This window comes from Rhododendron vialii, chromosome 13a, assembly GCF_030253575.1.
Source record: "Rhododendron vialii isolate Sample 1 chromosome 13a, ASM3025357v1".
In the NCBI taxonomy this organism is placed as follows: domain Eukaryota; kingdom Viridiplantae; phylum Streptophyta; class Magnoliopsida; order Ericales; family Ericaceae; genus Rhododendron; species Rhododendron vialii.
Window position 1 is genome coordinate 15,478,573 of NC_080569.1, and position 18,499 is coordinate 15,497,071.

Consider the following 18,499-nt stretch of genomic DNA (forward strand, 5'->3'; position numbering starts at 1 on the left):
TTTTTTTCATTCTATTGGGCTTAAAAAAGAGCCCTATTCAAACCCAATGTATAAAAATATTGGAGTGCCCCTAAAATTTGGGATTTTTGGGATGCCCAAGTCCCAAGTTTATTGGGCCTCGTGCTTGGGCCAGCCCTGCTAGTGTCTAATCCTTGAGGAGCATCACGGGCCAACAACAAATGCAGAGCATCATACAAGTGTTCCACACTAGCTAAGATTAGCGTACGTAGAACATCCAACAGGAAAACAACATTAATTAATTAAGTTCAAGGTTAATTGTTTGCAGCAAATTACAGATCAGAAGATGATATTATATAAGAAAGACAAGGAAAATGCATATATTACAAAGTCCTCTGATATATGCCAGATAGTAGTATTTAGCAAGATCAGCCCTCTCATACCTCGAACAAATTCAGTTGATGAAGAAGACATTAACTATGAAGATGCAATTAATGAAAATGAATCTAGAACTGAAATGCATATATATCTCAGAAACTAAAACAATGAAAATCTAAATCCTAAACTTACTTGCGACGTGCTGCCAGCAATGCCATCCCATTGATAGTCACTGGTGGCTAGTATTCAGCATAGTCACAAGGCCCCATTCCGTTTAACTTTTAGTACTTTTTGGAGGTTTTGTCCTTATTAAAAAAAATTGTGTTCGTTAGTTTTGCGGCAAACTTTTGTGGATTTTTGTTTGTCTCGACGAGAGGAATCGAAAAAAAAAAAAGACTTTTACCCAAATATTTATGAAAATATCCAATTTTAAAACTAAAAAAGCCAACTTTTTAACTTTATCTTTTGTAGAGCTTTTCATTAATTTGTTTTATGAATAAATAATTATCTCTAAGAAAGGAATCCATATGTCCCGTGGTGATTTCAAAATGCATATTCTTTTTTCGGTTCACATTGCTGCTATGGTGTAAAATATTACCATGTCCTTAAAATACTTTCAATATTCAAACAATAACCCTTATGAAAATTTGAATAGGTTGGCATCGTCAAAGTGAAATATACTTTCAATACTTTCACATTGCTGCTATGGTGTAAAATATTTCTCTTTTTTTTTTTTTTTTTGTCAAATAGAAATAAGTGCTCAATGATTTCAATGAGTTCTATACGATGAACGGTTTCGATCTTTAACATACACTCGACCTCGACAGAGGTCCACAAAATATGAACTGCTATGTGCAATCACCACAAGGGGAGTGCTGAGAAGCCATGTTCATTTTATAACTTGATATGTGAGAGTGCACCCTACGGGCAAAGCCGGCCCTAGGCATAGGCCCACCTGGCGACCGCCTTGACCTCCCATTTTGGGCTCAATCAGAGGGGGGCCCCAAATAGAAGAAAGGGAACTTAATTAGCCATTTTTTTTACCCAACTTATTTAGGTGCTCATCCTAATATGTTTAAATACTTATCTTTCCATTCTCAAATTCAATTAAATCCTAAACTACCCTTTCTTTCTCCTAATTTTTCAAATCTTTTTTCTTTTTTTTCTTATCTTTTCTAATTATCTCCATTCTTTCTCTTCTTTCAAACATTTCTCTTACCTAATCATTTGAATTTTTTCTCTCTCCTAATCTTCTCTCTAATATTTTCATTCCCCTAAAATCTAAAAAGAAAACATGACTCTTACAAAAATGAATGTGTAAGCCAGAAAACATGGCAAAACATGATCAATTCACAAAACATGTCAAAACCTGATCGAGGTAGATGAACAAAATAAGATCAATTAAAAAATATGACAAAATCGGAAAACATGGCAAATTTCGAGAAGTGTAGGTTTCGATCGAGGTAGATAAACAAAACATGATCAAATAAAAAACATAACAAAAACAGAAACATGACAAGTTTTGAGAAGTGTAGATTTCAATCGAGGTAGATGAACAAAACATCATCAATTCACAAACATGACAAAAATCGAAAAACATAATACCTAAAACTGATATTCCGGCAACAGAATCCGGTAACGGCGGCGATTAAGAGGACGGAAGTGATGTGATAACTCTTATTTTCGTAACACTAATGAACATGATAATTTGCAAACACTAGTGACAAGTATGATAACTCTTATTTGCATAACACTAATGAACATGATGAATTTGCAAACACTAGTGATCGACATGAGAACATTACAGATCCATATTGATTACCCATGCACATCATAAAAATCATGACAAGTTTTTGCAAATTGGAGTACCATTTAATCATGTGCGGAGAAAATCAAAACCCACAAGGTTCGTTTGATCAAAACCCACAAATCTATGATAAAACCCCCCAAATCTCTGTAAATGTAGAAACCAAAGAAAAAATGTTAGATGTGAACTCTCTGACATATGTAAAAGTGAATGACAAAAATAATGGTATTACATATGGCGGTAGTGGCGGCTAGAGGTGGAGGAGTGAGAAATTAAGAACGATAGGCGGAGGAGGAAAAGAGGTCGGTTGCGAGAATGGAAGCTTTGACAACAGTATGGTCGGCGACAGTGGCGTTGGGTTGGTTGGCTTCTTGGCTTAAAAATTACCCGTTTTCGACGTTTTCCTTCAAAATCATCGTCCGTCGGAATCTTGTCGTCGATCAGACTTCAAATCGCCTCTTTTCTTCTCCTTCATCTTGTTTTCATGTATTTGGGATTACAGGGGTTTGGAAATTTCTCAAATGGTGTTTCCGTCCTTTTTGTCAGTGATTTTCTCATGTCACAACTGAAAGGAAGAGGGGGCCGGGAGATTTGGAATGGGATTATGCCTAATCCCTCAATTTGTGGGAGATGGTAACGTCATATATATCTACACACACACACACACACACACACACACACACACATATATATATATATATATATATATATATACACAAATTATCAAGTGAGGGATCCCTCACTTTTTTAAAATGCGGGACTTTCATTTCCCGATCAAATTTTGAAAATCCGAACCGTTCAATGTGTGCAGAACGTGATTTTAAGGGTCCCCGCGAGAAATCAGCAAAAAAAATGACCGGAAAGGGCTTCATCCGAGCAGTTTTTTTTGAACCGTTCAATGAAAACTGCTCGGATGAAGCCCTTCCCGGTCATTTTTTTTGCTGATTTCTCGCGGGGACCCTTAAAATCACGTTCTGATCACTTTGAGCGGCTCGGATCATCGAAATTCAATCGGGAAGGAAAGTCCCGCATTTTAAAAAAATAAGGGATCCCTCACCGGAACCTGACTGTATATATATATATATATATATAAATATATAATAACTAGGGGTATAATGGAATAAGAATACATTTTTAAGATGGGAACTTAACTATTCAAACCCATATAGATGGACACCTAAATAAGTCTTTCATATAGGATGCCTATTTAATTTCTCCATAGAAGAAACATAGTAAATATTATGTATGTCAATAACTTTTCAAGAATGTTTGATGTAGTTCAACGGTAACATGCATGTGCTCTATATGCCACGTGCGCATTTAACCTTTTAACGCGAACACGTTTGAACTTGTAAAAAAAACAACTTTGTATTGCCGTTGCCAAGGTTCGACCACGGTTCCTCAGGTACTAAAGAGGTATGTCAACTGTCAAGCCATTTGCCATTGCGCTACATGTTTTAATACTATTCAATTTAAATACCAGTAAAAGATATAGAACAAATGACAGGTCCCATTTTCAAACCCCGCCTAAGGTCTAAAAAATCTCAGGGTCAGACCTGCCTACGGGCCTACACTCCTTTTAAGTGAAGTTGTACCGTAACCCTCTGCACCAGTGTTCTCAATCTCATACCATACTGGCAATAAAGTAGTACACATACTAAGGTGTTTCATACTCCCCACAATATCAATCAATACACATACTAAGGTGTTTCATACTCCCCACAATATCAATCAATATCAAGCGTATCGGCCTGTATTGGTCCAGGCTTGCACCAAAATCTCAGTCAGTACACAAAAAACTTGGGTATTTTCTCTTGGTAAAAAAAAAAACTTGAATTTTAAGATAATTCAACAAAATTTGGAATTCATAATATTATTATATGTAAATCATCTTAATTTATTATTAGGACTCTACTTTAAATTTTTTGGTTATTTGTAAAATATATGTTTCGGTTAATCCAAAAAGGTACCAAGATACACACCAGTACCGATACGTAAAGAAAACGGTACACTTGACGGTATGGAATCGACAACTTTGCCATGCACATATACATTTCAGCATTCAAACACAGCCACGACCCATAGTCATGCTTGTGTGGACTTTGGGTTGGTTTGTGCACCTCACTGCACAACACCGTGCTGCGCACTTCTGAGCCGTCGGATCGTGCATCCAACAGATCGAATCTCATCTCGGCAAATAACGATCGAGAGCCATTCATTGCCGAGATGAGATCCGAGCCGTCGGATGCACGATCCGACAGCTCAAAGATGCGCAACACGGTGCTGCGCACATCACTACACAACACCATCCCCAATTGTGCTTGTGTCCTAGTACCCCCTGTAGGTTGGGTAATACTTTGTAGGCTTTTGTGTCCTATGTACAGATTCTATTGCCATATATAGGGTTTTTGTTTGGGACTGTCCAGTTTTATTATGGTACAGCCTAACCTAGTTTTAGGATCAAAATCATTCATTTCATAGAGCTCGTCGATTACATAATCCATCTAAAAAAGTAACATGATCGAATATCAATAGATACATGATCAAAACAGATTTATACAAGGAAAATGATATGACAATAATTTTAAACTTAAATTGCCCATTTTATTTTTGCACAAATCTGTTTTTTCACATATCTGATGTTCAATCAAGCAAATTTTTTAGATGAACATACAAGTCATGAAATAAAAGATGAAGATTCCAACCATTGTTGTGAGCCCACAAAGGCCCCAATCTGATCGGACTGGATTTCCGACTTTATCATGGTCCAATTAGGCACTAACATGGTTGTTTTGTCTTGCATAGTTAGGCAAGGAAGAAGAAGCCCAACCCGTTTCCGACTCAAGATCCGGTGGAGGAGGAGATCCAGAATTAACAAACATTTTTTGCCAGGAAAAATATCTCAATTGGGTTTGCAGCCAATCTTTTGCAGAAAATGGCCTTCATTCAATGATGGTAAAATATCCCTCGAAAAAACAATAATACGATCACATCACGCTCTACAAATGTACTAATCCCATTTGAGAATGCTTTTATTATTACAGTACTACAAACGCACAAACATTCTAACAAACTTGTTGAAGTTACATTAAAAAATACAGTAGTACCATCTTCGCCAAAGGGACAGATTACATGTACAAATAGGATTTAACAGTGCATAGAACAGAGACAGACAACATATATACATACAGCACAAAAGCCACCCATCATCACACATCTAATTCATTCCAATCATTTATGGTTCAAGTTCAAATGATAAAGCACAATTACAAACCCATCTCAGAAACAAAAGACCATGAATATACACACCCATACCACCAACTATTCTCAATCCCTATGTAACACCTCCTTCACATGGCATCCACACAAATCACACCCCCCAAAGCAAGACAACCGAATTCAAGCTTCAAAACAAACTTAAAGAGAAATTACAGATACTAATAATACCTCAAGCGGCGGCTGCCTCCTCCTCTTCTTCTTCCTCCTCGTACTCTTCCTCATCAGCAGTCGCATCCTGATATTGCTGGTACTCGGCCACGAGATCGTTCATATTGCTCTCAGCCTCAGTAAACTCCATCTCATCCATTCCCTCCCCCGTGTACCAATGCAAGAAAGCCTTCCGCCTGAACATCGCCGTAAACTGCTCGCTCACCCGCCGGAACATCTCCTGAATTGACGTTGAGTTTCCAATAAAGGTGGACGCCATTTTTAGACCCTTTGGGGGAATATCGCAAACGCTTGACTTCACATTATTAGGAATCCACTCCACAAAGTAGGAAGAGTTCTTGTTTTGGACATTTATCATCTGCTCATCAACTTCTTTGGTGCTCATTTTGCCGCGGAACATGGCGGAGGCAGTTAAGTACCGTCCATGGCGAGGGTCAGCCGCGCACATCATGTTCTTGGCATCCCACATCTGCTGAGTCAGCTCAGGGACCGTGAGGGCCCGGTACTGCTGGGACCCTCTTGAGGTTAACGGTGCGAATCCGACCATGAAGAAGTGGAGACGAGGGAATGGGATTAGGTTAACCGCCAGTTTCCGAAGGTCAGAGTTTAGTTGCCCGGGGAAACGAAGACAGCATGTGACACCACTCATCGTGGCAGAGATTAAGTGGTTGAGATCACCAACTGAAATAAGACAGAACAATCTTTGTGAACTTTTACTGATTAGAGCATGTGCCTTTCTCAGAAAACTTGTTATTGGAAAAAAAATATCAGCTGAGTACCCGTCCCAATTGATTTGTCCATTTTCGGAAATCCAACTTATCAAGTGAGTACATTCATTGCACTCTCCCTTCAATTTAAGAGAGAAGGGCAAACGGGAATACCATGGAATTGGACAAATGGTTTGGGACATCCGAACATGAAAAATGGACAAAAAATGAGCTCAACCCAGTTTTATTAAGGCAGCATTTGGGTACAGGCTTATTGCTTTCCAAGTGCAGAAGAGCAGAAAAATCCCCCACCAGAGGGCGGTAGGATTGGATCCCCAAGGATTAGTCGATGTACACATAAGCCGTAAGCTGAACCGGACACCCTGAATTTTAACAAACAAACAAAAAAGTGCAAAAGACCAGAAAGAAAAAAAAAACATTTGGGTCGGGGCTTTCAAGCTCTGGCTTCAAAATGACAAGCCTGCCTTTGGTTCAAAAACCCATCTTAAAAGCCTTGAAAACGAAATGAAGTGGGCTTTTTAATTTGTGCCTTTTCGGCCGATTTAGACAAAAAGCAAAAGGCCAACTTTAACCCTCAAGCCAAACCGGGCCTAACTATTGGTTCAAATTTTCTGAGTGCAGTCTACTCTTTACATGTATATGTATACATATTCATTTAGTGAGAGAGAGACAGATAGTGCAGTCACAGCTAATGAGCAACCCATTTCATCTCTTGGCACAGTTTGATGGTGCTTTTAGAATTAAATAGAGCTTCAAGATGTAACAGAAAATTTAGGGGAGTGATTTGCCACTCCCCTATTTGTTAATGTCACTCCCCTTTGTGTCTATATAAGATGATTTGTTTTGTGAGAGAAGGGGAGTGACATTAACAAAAAGAGGAGCGGCAAAATCAATTCCCAAAATTTAACAATACAGATAAAGAATAAACAGGCATGATAATGAGACACCAGGTGGGAAGTACGACTCATTGTCTGATTACTCTCAAATAAACAGAAACTGGAAATGCTTTCAGTTAAACCTGTCAAAGTTGACTTAAAGAGGTTAAAAGAAAAATGACTTACAAGTGGGTGTTGCAAGCTTCAAAGTACGGAAGCAGATGTCATAGAGAGCTTCATTGTCCAAAACCATACATTCATCGGCATTCTCAACAAGTTGATGAACAGAAAGGGTGGCATTGTATGGCTCAACAACAGTGTCAGATACTTTAGGAGAAGGAAAGACTGAAAATGTCAACATCATTCTATCCGGATACTCCTCCCTGATCTTGGAAATGAGAAGGGTGCCCATACCAGATCCTGTGCCTCCACCCAATGAATGACAAACTTGAAATCCTGTCAATTGAAAAAGTTTTAGTGCAATTTGAAACAAAAGAAAGCACTTCAATTGTACTTTGCAAATGATATAGCGAACTACATAATTTGATGGTAGGAATTCACTAACTACAGCTAAACTTTTATACCCTCAAAGAATATTCATTAATTGGAAAAACATCAACCTAACAGTGAAACCAAACAACCAAGGGAGAAATACCGAGAATTAGAAGGCATTGCGATCATTGAAATGAAATCAAAGCTACTTGATTTGGGCATAAATGCAGTAAGAGTGTGATTCAATCAATACTTAAATAGCAGCCCATTCTGTTACAGAGTTTGGGCATATTGTGTGTAGATCACAATTAATCCAACAGCCATATCTTTTTGCATAACCATTTTGCGGAAAAGTTTAGACACATTATCGCAAAATGAATAGATCCTACATTAGATTGGCTTCCTATGGAGATAGCAACCCTCACATAATTTACATTTTGTAATTGTACATTTCTAAAGGTCCTGCCGAAGAAATTAAATCATGTCAGATCGGATTATAACCTACTGGAGTTATTCCAAAATAATGAAGTCTCGAGAAGGTACAATCTCAAAAGTTCAAATTTCAAGCGGTATGGGCACAGGATTTCTCAATAATTTCTCATGTGGATTGAGTAATTTGAAACTTGAGTTACAGAAATTATTGGGAAAATATTTGGATTGAGTAATATTTGGGGGGTTAGATCTGCCGAAGAAATTATCACCGATTAATTCCTTGTTTTAGAACACTGATCAAATCACCCATTTGAATCGAGTAATTTAGGAAGAAATGAAGATGAAATACATAAAGGGTGTTTTTTAATTGGCTCCTTCCCTTTCTTACCAAATCTCATAAAAGAATGGTGAGAGATTTTGTGAGAAAGGGCTCTGCTTTCTCACAATCCAGAGTGAAAAGCACATCCAATTCGCGAAACCAAAGCAAAAAGACCCATATCAAAAAACAAAGCCTCCAACAAACCAAAAATCAACAAAATTGCCGACAGAAGGTTCATCATGCATATGAATACAATACACGGACATAAATACATGCATACGTAATACTGGGGTACTGAAATCCAATACCCACAAAGAGAAGAAATCCTAATTCCCATACCATGCCAGATCTAACCCCCCAAGAAAATCTTTAAAAAAAAACCACAACCATAAAATAAAGCACATCCATTTCTCAAACCAATGCATAACCGCATAGCAACAAACATAAAACACCCAACAATTCACAATAATTATCACCAATTCATCCCCAAACCAAATATAAACTACAACTAAAATGCTACAGATACACACAAAATATACAGATCCGGACACAGACGCGTCTGGAACCGTCCTATACATTTACGGCGTGAACCCACGTGCATCAGACGGTTATAGACACATCTATGTTCGAATCTACACACTTCTCTGTCCGTTTCCGTCGCACGGTTAGAAGAAATACCCTGCAAGCAGTCACAATTCAAGGCCTCTTTCCTCACAACATCATATATAGACAAACATACAACAACACACATTGAAAATCATCATCAATTAAAATGGTTCGAACGCATACCCTGCAAGCAGTCACAATTCTCAGCCTCCTTCCTCACGACATCAAGAACCGAATCGATCAGCTCGGCGCCCTCCGTGTAATGCCCCTTGGCCCAGTTGTTCCCCGCCCCGGACTGGCCGAACACGAAATTATCCGGCCGGAAGATCTGGCCGAACGGGCCGGATCGGACGGAGTCCATGGTCCCGGGCTCAAGGTCCATGAGGACGGCGCGCGGGACGTAGCGGCCGCCGCTGGCCTCGTTGTAGTAGACGTTGATGCGCTCGAGCTGGAGGTCGGCGTCGCCGGCGTACTTTCCGGTGTGGTCGATGCCGTGCTCGTCGCAGATCACCTCCCAGAACTTGGCGCCGATCTGGTTGCCGCATTGGCCGCCTTGGATGTGGAGGATTTCTCTCATTTTTTACTCTCTTTTTTTTTTGGGGCGGGGGATTGATGAGAGAGAAGGAGGAGGGGGAGAGAGAGAGAGAGAGAGAGAGGGAGGGAGGGAAATGGAGGGGGAGCTGGCGTGAAATGACTGTGGCGTGTATTTATAGTTGCGAATTTTTCCATTTTTGGTTTTTCCCGGTTGGTATCTTTGTTTTTTGTTTTTTTTTCTTTTTCTGAAGATGGATTTTGTTTTGTTTGTTTATTCAAAAATTCTAACACCATACTCATTTACATATTTTACTCACAATAAAGGTGGAATCCACACAAGCTGAATGTGTAGTATATGTGAGCTTTACCCCTATTGTGTGAATGGAGGTGTATAAATGAGTGTGTGTTTGGATGTGGAAGTAGAATAATTGTTATATTCTCCATTAGCAAACTTGTTCGTTTTAGTATTTGAATTTTAAATTTTAAATGTAGAGAGATAAAAAAAGAAATGAAAATAATGAATAAAAAAAATTTATTAAAAATAGTGCATTGAAAGAAAATCCAAAACCTATATATCAAACCGAACAAGGTGTCGATTTCAGACCATCCGTCTTTGCGGGAATGGATATTTTAGCATTGGGATTACCGCTCAATTAATCACAGTGGGGGCTATCTATTCCAACGAACACACAAATTACTTATTATGGGTCTTCTTCCTAGTACTCCGTGCTTAGGAGTAAATTGTAAGGTTGGAGTATATTGTATAATTGCTGGTCAACCTTATTCGGGTCTCTCATGATATAGGAGGTCGAAGAGGGGAGGCAGACTCTTAGGGATGCCAATGGGGACAGGTCGGGGACGAGGTGCTATCTCCACTCCTATCCATTACCCCCTATTTCATCTCCATCCCCAACTCGATCTCCAATGGGGATTTGTTTTTTTCCTTTATTTTCGACCCAAACGGGAAACGGGGATTCAAAACGGAAATTCGGAATTCGGGCACCTGTATTTCACAATTTCAGCATCTAACAACATATACTAACATGTGAAAGCCGAAAGGACTTGGATTGTTTTGTATTTTTTTTTCCAGGGAAAAGGGCTGAGGAAATAGTACTAATAACGGTTGTCGGTTGGCCAGAAAGTTTCCTAGCCAACAAAGCTCCACAAACAGAATTAGAAAAGCCAACAAAATAAAATAAAGTAAAGTATCAAGAACGGCCATATTTATCACTTTTTATAAATAAATATATATATTTCGGGGATTCGAGGACGGAGCGGGGCGGGTAACGAACAGGGACGGGTAGGGTTCGGGGCGGAAACAGACCTATCCTCGTCTCCTACCCGATTCCCAAACGAATCCCCGAAGTTCGGGAATTTTCGGGGGCGGGAACGGGGCAGGTTCGAACGGGTCGGCTGAGATTGCCATCCTTAAGGCAAAGGCAGAGGCAGTTCGGAGGATGTACAATGAATTCCAAAAATTCTAAATGAAAAGTTGTAAATTATTGGGTCATGTACTTATATGTATCTTATTCAGTTGATTTTTTTACAGAGTCTCTTAAAAAAGTATTTTAAAATTAATAAATGACTCGAATTATTTTTTAAGACCCCAATAGTGGACCCTACAAAAAATCTATGCAATGTCGGTGTAAAAAAACATCTGTGTGTGTTCGTTGGTTTCATTGTTTTCTTTTTCAGAAAGTCTATCCACAGGGACATGTTATGTACAGATTGTGCACATTTTTTTGTGGTTCTACCACAGGTCTCATACAAACGATCGAAGTCATTCATTAAAGGTAAAACATTTTTTCATAAGTGTCCACAAAAAATCAGCTCAACTCAATACTTATAGATATTTGATCCAATCATTTAACTTTTCATTATCTTGAGATCTCAATGAAAGTTTGATGATTGGATCGAAAACTTATAGGTATCGGATTGAATTGATTTTTCTCGAAAACCCTTAAAAAAAGTGTTTTACATTTAATGAACGGCTTGAATTATTTGCATAGAATCCATGGTGAATCCCACAGAAAAATCTGTTCGCTTTTGTCAGTGTAGGTCGCAGCTTTCTTTTTATTGTTAACAACATGGGTTACTTCAAACTACTTTTTGTTTACGGAACGGGGTTACTTGAAACTTCTTCTTTTTTTTTCTGAACAGCAAGGAGCAACGGTCAATCTTCCAGAGAAATTTTCCATCACAAGTTCAACCTTCTTTCCTCTCCCTCTGAGGCTCTGACGCTTACTTCGGAGGCTGCCTAAAAATATATCAATATCTCCATACACCAGCCAACTTTTACTCCATTAGGAAAAGAAAGAAAGAAACAGAGCAGAGAGAATCAGAGAGAGAGAGAGAGAGAGAGAGAGAGAGAGAGAGAGTGTGTGTGTGTGTGTGTGTTCTGGGGATTCAGAAAAGAGATAAACACCGAAGGTTGAGTTCCAGAACCCACCCCAAGCGCCATAAGATCATTCCGGCATTGTCCCCAACCTAGGTTGGTCGATCATTTTTTATTCAATCACTATATATTCGACTGTTGCCTTTGTATGCACCTTGTTTGATTTTGTGTTTGTTGTTTTATTTCCTTCCTGGAAGAAATCGCCGCAAAACCCATTTGCTTAACACACCATACATTTTATGACTAATCAATTGTATTTGAATCCTTGATGACTAGAAAAAATTTGGGGCAGGATTGACTCATGGATTACTTTTTGGATGGATTGAGAAATGTTATTACGGTGCAGGGCCGTCCCTGACATTTGAGAGCCCGAGGCAAACTTCAAGGTTGGGGCCTCTTATGTACTTTTACGAACCAAACAAAACAAACAGTAAATCAATCTAAAAAAAATGCATATAATATGGTAGATTAAATTTCTGAAAGTATTGTTCATTACACAAAAAATATCAATCTTCTTGCCTTTTAGCAATAAAAGTAGTAATCACTCTAGCATAATCAATCTTTTATGTGATCTCCTTTTCAACGGATAGCATAACTAACCCGTTCAACGGTTCCTGTACCATAGTCAAGCAAATATAAGTTTTGACCAACTTAAACTTTGAAAAGCTCATTTCCCCGAAAGCAGCTTAACAGGAATAGTGAACAGTATTTTATATGCAATCCGTGCATTTGGAAAACAACCATCGAAGGATCTTAATAATTGAGCACTTCAGTTGGATTTGTTGATTCTTGCGGTTAATACTCTTTCAAGATATTCAACTCTGAAAATAATTCTTTCCCGTCAATATGGGAAACTCCCTCATGTTTTAAATTTCAAGGTTGGCACAATATTCCTTCAAACATTCATCACTTGTAGAATGTTGTAACTTCTTCACATTCAACAAAATTCCAAAAGTTTTCTCATAGTTATGAAATGATACATAATGGGCTTATGTGTTGTACCTATATTATAACACCCTACATAATTGGGGGCCCCTAATTTTTTTAAAAAAAACTGGGGGGCCCAAGGAGCTAAGCCTTGCTCGCCTTGCCTCAGGGACGGGCCCAATTACGGATGTGAATATAAAAGAAATGCGGGGTCTACGGGATAATAGGTAGGATTGTATGTGCTAATAGGTAGGATTGTATGTGCTACGGGTAAATAGATTAACTTTTATTCTTGGATGAGATGGTATGAGCTACTCCTTATGTTTGGGACTATTTCATGTAAATGCTCATTCTCAGAGAGCTATTTTTGGATTTTGTAGAACTCGGGATACAATTTATGACAAAAACTACATAAAAACAGCTGCATTGTTTAGAAATTTGCATTCCTTGATCGCCAGATTGTGCTGAAACTGAAAAGAAGCTTCTTTTGACATCTATACCAAATATGTGCGAATCAAGCCTGTTTTCAGAAAGATCCAATTTGAATCTGTCCCTGCAGCTAATGTTGTACATAGTTCAAGCTACCCGAATTGATAGTTCTATTTATCGAACAAACCTTCTCTTTTTATTTTGTCTGATTAACCTTGATTTGCCTCGGTTTACATTTGAAACTAGTTTACATTGACTAATGTATGCTTATTTTCAATTGTTCATTTCCCTTGTTGATATCACATTTTTTTTCTTGTGTTGGAATAAATAACTGCATAATCCTCCTATTCTAAGTCTATTTTATCTTGTCTATTAAGGCATCTTTCAGCATTTCGTGTGTCAAACTAGTCTGCTGTTAAAATAAATGACTGTTTAGCTATCCAAAGCCAGAGTTACGTTTTGTGAAGAGAAGAAAATGGAAATGATATTGGAACGCATTCCACAGCGTATCTTTAGAAATTCTTTCTTTTTGTCTGAACACCATCATGTTGGGAACTTTCTGGAAACCATTTCGATTCAAACGGCTTTTGCATTTTTAAGGAGTAGAAGTGTTGGAAGCTGAAAGAAAAACAAAACGAGTTGTCTCTTCATAAGCATAATACAAAAAACGTTTTCAAGATTTTTAATTAATGCAAGTAGACATTTCAGGAAATAAGTTGGATACTAAGCATGATATATATGTTAGCTTCATCGCGGTTCAAAATATATATATATATATATATGTTAGCTTCATTGATTTTCTTAGTTTGTTTATAGGCTGCCTTTTCTCATTGACAGTAATTTGCCTCCTGTTTTATTGAAAGGTGCCAAGATGGTCAGACAGGACTTCACCCTGGACATGAACAAGCCTCTTGTTTTCCAGGTCAGATCCCATCATTTTTATCTATTTTACGATTTCAATATATATATATATATATATATTGGTCTTAGCATCAACACTCAGTGGGTCTTATTTATCTGGATCTTGTTTACTATTGCAACTTGTATGTGAAGAAAGGAACCAGTCTGATCTTTATTTTAAAGGATTTCAAACTGCTTCTATTGATAGTTATGTGAAAATCCGTCATCATAAACCTCTCAAACTTAATGTCGAAATCTATATGTAAGCTATTAGACTGATAACTGATTTGAGATATTTCATTGGATTGTAGTTACAAAATCCCTGCATTTGAGATCCACATGTATCCAAACGGAGCCTTAGTGAATAGTGAACTGAGCCGTAAGTCCGGCTTAGTTATGTTTAGAGTTCTATTCGACGACCTAGCCATAAGGTCACGGCTATTACTGTCACGATTCATCTCTCTCTCTCTCTCTCTCTCTCTCTCTCTCTCTCTCTCTCTCTCTCTCTCTCTGTGTGTGTGTGTGTATAAACATTGCAATCCTTATAAATGCATTAGTGCACATATCTTCTGATCAAGAAAATGTGTACTTTTTTTGTCGCTTAGCGAAGGCATCATTGCTAGTTGTAGTTAGTGAGTTTTGTGCCCTGTCAAATGCATGGGGTATTGTGCCTACCACTCCACTAGCAAGAAATTGCGTACTTGATTATAGATAAGGTATTGGAACGTATGTTTTGAGTTTAAAGCTTATTAGGTTAGCTCTTGGAATTTTTTACAGGTTGGCCATCTTGGGGAAGCTTATGAGGAATGGGTTCACAAGCCTATTGTTGGCAAGGAAAGACCCCGGCTTTTTGAGAATGACATTTTGGAGGTATTAATCGGACACGTTTGTACTCAGATCAAAGCATTATTTGTATACACATCACATCTATACTGGTTAAATTGGAACGCTTTTAATTGCACATGCCTAAACATTTTGGTTTCTATCCTCGTTAGTCAAAAATTAGCCATGAATCAGGCACGATAGATATAGCTTTCTATGCATTACGTGCTGTATATAGGTCAATACTGTTTTAAGAAATGAGAAACTTACCTTTATTTTGTAGTTCACATCCATATATGGTGGGCAGTGCCTTTTATTCCATAGCTGACTAATTTACCCCCTTTGAAATGTGAAACAGTTCTTAACTCTCACAGTATGGTGGGCAGTTCCAGTCATTTGGCTACCAGTTGTGTGCTGGTCTGTCTCGAGGTCTGTTCAGATGGGTGTTCCATCTACTCAATTAGCAGCATCAGTGTTTGGGGGCATCTTTCTCTGGACATTTCTGGAATACTCCTTGCACCGGTTTCTCTTTCACATCAAAACGAGTGGCTATTGGTTAATCACTTCTCCCTACTTCCACCTTTTCTCTCACAGTAGTTACTTCCCAATTGAACTGCTTATGGTCTATATGAACTCTGGTATGTGTATTGGGTGCGGACGCATGTCCAAGCATCAGATTCTGTCCTCCAAAACCCTTACATCATATGTTGTTGGTTATGCATATGAGTCTACATCCTAAACAATTATTTGGATCATGTTTTATACAATATGGTTAACCAAATGTTTTATACTAACTTGAAATCAAGTGGGATAAAGAAATATTTGAAACTCTATGCCGTCCTTGTGAAAAGCTAAAAATTAGAAGATACAAGTATCTGAGTTGGGTACTGGTCAAGACACATATCCCGCCCTTATACATGTCGTCTCCATTGGATACGGGTTATGGGAAAAATAGAATAGTCTGTGTAACATTGTTCATGGAGTCATGATTCATAAGGTAGTGGGTATCAAGGTTATATTGTTCATTTGTTTGGCAATACCTTAGTTAATACTCCATAAAAAAGTACACAGAGTTCTAAAATACGTTGAGATCAGAAGATTTTCCATTGATAGGGCAAACAAAAACTATGAGCCTATGTCTTTACTCTTTATATGATACAATAGATGAGGCTTGGAGTTAATTCCATGCAGCCAAAATCACTTCTTGTTTATTGAAGTACTCTTCTACTATGATGCAGGGGAAACACCATACACTATCTTCTTCATGGCTGCCATCATAAGCACCCCATGGATGGACTACGGCTTGTTTTCCCTCCCGCAGGAGCTGCAATTATAGCGGCCCTAGTATGTTTTAGTTTCTTCTCTCTTTCCAATTAGATAGCAATGTTGAGAAAGCTTGAAGTTTTCCGTCGTTTCTTCCTTGGGATTTAGTGGGCTTGATATATAGCATCACCAGACTGGATGAATAGAGATCTCTATTCCATGATCAATCGATGTAAAAGACAAACCAACAATATAGTATTTGACATTAGAAAATGGTTACGGGAGGTGTAAAACTCATTGCGATGTGGCCATTCGTAGACTGTTGATTTTCTATTAGTGTTGCAACCTCATGAACTTCTCGCAACACTTGAATTCTAACGAATGCAACAATTGATAGTGCTTTAGGGTGATAAAATATACAGGGAGAGATGGCTATTTCTCCACCTTCTGTTTTTTGTTTATAGCTTCCACTGGTTCTGATTTACATCTCTGTCATTGCTAGTTGTGGTACATGATTAAGCTTACAACGCGGCCAGCCATTGCCCCTGCTTTGTTTGGAGGTGGCTTACTGGGATACGTAATGTATGATTGCACTCATTACTATGTGCACCACGGGAAGCCGGATAAAGGTGTTCCGTCATCTTTGAAGGTAACTCTTTATTAGGCTACGTTTGGACAGTTAATTTATGTAGAAATTTTTCTTGTTCATTCATGATTTTGATGTGTCCAAACTCGGGTCCATGTAGCAAGCCTTTTACTTTCCCGTTACAAATCGATGATCCACTCCCAACAGTGCACAAAATTTCTTTTTCTGCCAACAAATTATGACCTTCAAATAAGGTACCGAAAAAAATTATAATTGCTGTGCAATGCAGAGGTTCCACATGAACCATCACTTCAGAATTCAAGACAAGGGATTCGGAATCACGTCTTCCTTTTGGGATATTGTGTTTGGAACACTTCCGCTGGAATCTGGGAAGAAAACAAGATGATTATTCATTTTGAGATCGAAGTAGAGAAATCCATAAATGATGTGGCATACAAGGTGCTGCTGGAGTTTCAGCTGGTTCGAAGGATCCTAGCTAGCTTCTTAACAAGGATACATTTGAATGACAATACCAAAGGCTAGGCTTGTTTCAGTGTATACTTCTCCAATGTGTCTTTCTTTCTTTCTTTCATTTTATCTTTCTCTTTTTGTATGAAACCTTAATCTGACAACTTCTCATTGTGTAATATATATGCTGCTAGGAGGTTTTGAGTCTTATTTTTCTACTATAGATAGAAAACATACAGAGATAACTCTTTTGTTTTGTTCCCTTGTCTTTATAAACTTTTACTCTAGTTTTAGTTTCTTATTTTTTCAAGCAAGTTGGTCTAAAAAGCTTATTGTGGTGCATGTGGCCCTTTCATCACGGCTTTTTGAACTTATTTTACAGTATGAGATCGATATGATCCACTTGCTTTTATGACAGAACTTATTATATCTTGATCGCCATAACAAAAAAATGAAAAAACAAAACAATAAGGTTTAAGAAGAAATTTAAGCTATTAGTAGTGCCTTGTCAAAAAAGCAACAAAAAAAAGAAGCAGCAGCAGCAGCTAGTAGTGAACTTTTCTTGTAGTGGTTTCATTAATTCTGATCGAGGACTAGGCAAAGTTGGTTTCCTAATTTGGCCGCCGGCCGTTGGCTTGGTTTGGAGTGATGGAACAAAAGGGAGGAGAGCATGATGACTACTTCAAACAAATTCGGGTGGTTTTGGAAGAAAAAGTAAACTGATTTTTTGTTTGTTTTTATTCTATTTTTTTTTTGCATTTGTTAATTTTGCATCAAATATTTGTAGATTATTGATTCGGCTTGACGAAAGAAATCGAAAAAGTTAAAAAAAAAAATATAGAAACTCATAATTTTTTTTAAAAAGACAAAAATTAGTTTAAAAAATTGTATTTTTGACTTATTTTTGTCTTTATTTAAAAAATTATGGGTTTCGATCATAATTTTTACTTTTTCGATTTCTCTTGTTGAGACATATTAATAATTTACAAAAAAATTGATGCAAAACGAATAAACGAAAAAAATTAAATAAAGACAAATCTCAAGTTTACTTTTTCTTTTCAAAATCACGTTCGTAAGTTCATTAAAAACTGTGTCTTGCGGGCTACTACTATTTTATTACAATTATAAAGACA

The 18,499-nt window shown here is 37.8% G+C and overlaps 2 protein-coding genes across 4 annotated transcripts; one reads left to right on the forward strand and one right to left on the reverse strand.

Annotated features, from left to right (window-relative positions):
* Positions 1-5,329: 5,329 nt before the first annotated feature.
* On the reverse strand, positions 5,330-9,719 carry LOC131312961 (tubulin beta chain). The gene is made up of 3 exons (XM_058340999.1): positions 9,226-9,719; positions 7,380-7,649; positions 5,330-6,271 (listed from the first exon to the last, which is right to left on the reverse strand). Exons 1-3 carry the CDS (start codon positions 9,617-9,619, stop codon positions 5,592-5,594), a joined length of 1,344 nt encoding a protein of 447 aa, XP_058196982.1. The 5' UTR covers positions 9,620-9,719; the 3' UTR covers positions 5,330-5,591.
* Positions 9,720-11,850: 2,131 nt separating this feature from the next.
* LOC131312964 (dihydroceramide fatty acyl 2-hydroxylase FAH1-like) lies at positions 11,851-17,626 on the forward strand. Of its 3 annotated transcripts, none has more exons than XM_058341003.1 (8): positions 11,851-12,067; positions 12,248-12,357; positions 14,191-14,249; positions 15,005-15,097; positions 15,408-15,604; positions 16,288-16,393; positions 16,815-16,961; positions 17,188-17,626. In XM_058341003.1, the coding sequence occupies exons 3-8, from the start codon at positions 14,199-14,201 to the stop codon at positions 17,302-17,304; spliced, it is 711 nt and encodes a 236-aa protein (XP_058196986.1). In that variant the 5' UTR covers positions 11,851-12,067; positions 12,248-12,357; positions 14,191-14,198; the 3' UTR covers positions 17,305-17,626. The 3 variants fall into 3 exon arrangements, with proteins under 3 accessions (XP_058196986.1, XP_058196987.1, XP_058196985.1); XM_058341004.1 differs by having other exon boundaries at positions 12,264-12,357; XM_058341002.1 differs by lacking the exon at positions 12,248-12,357 and having other exon boundaries at positions 11,852-12,067; positions 17,188-17,624.
* The last annotated feature ends 873 nt before the right edge of the window (positions 17,627-18,499 follow it).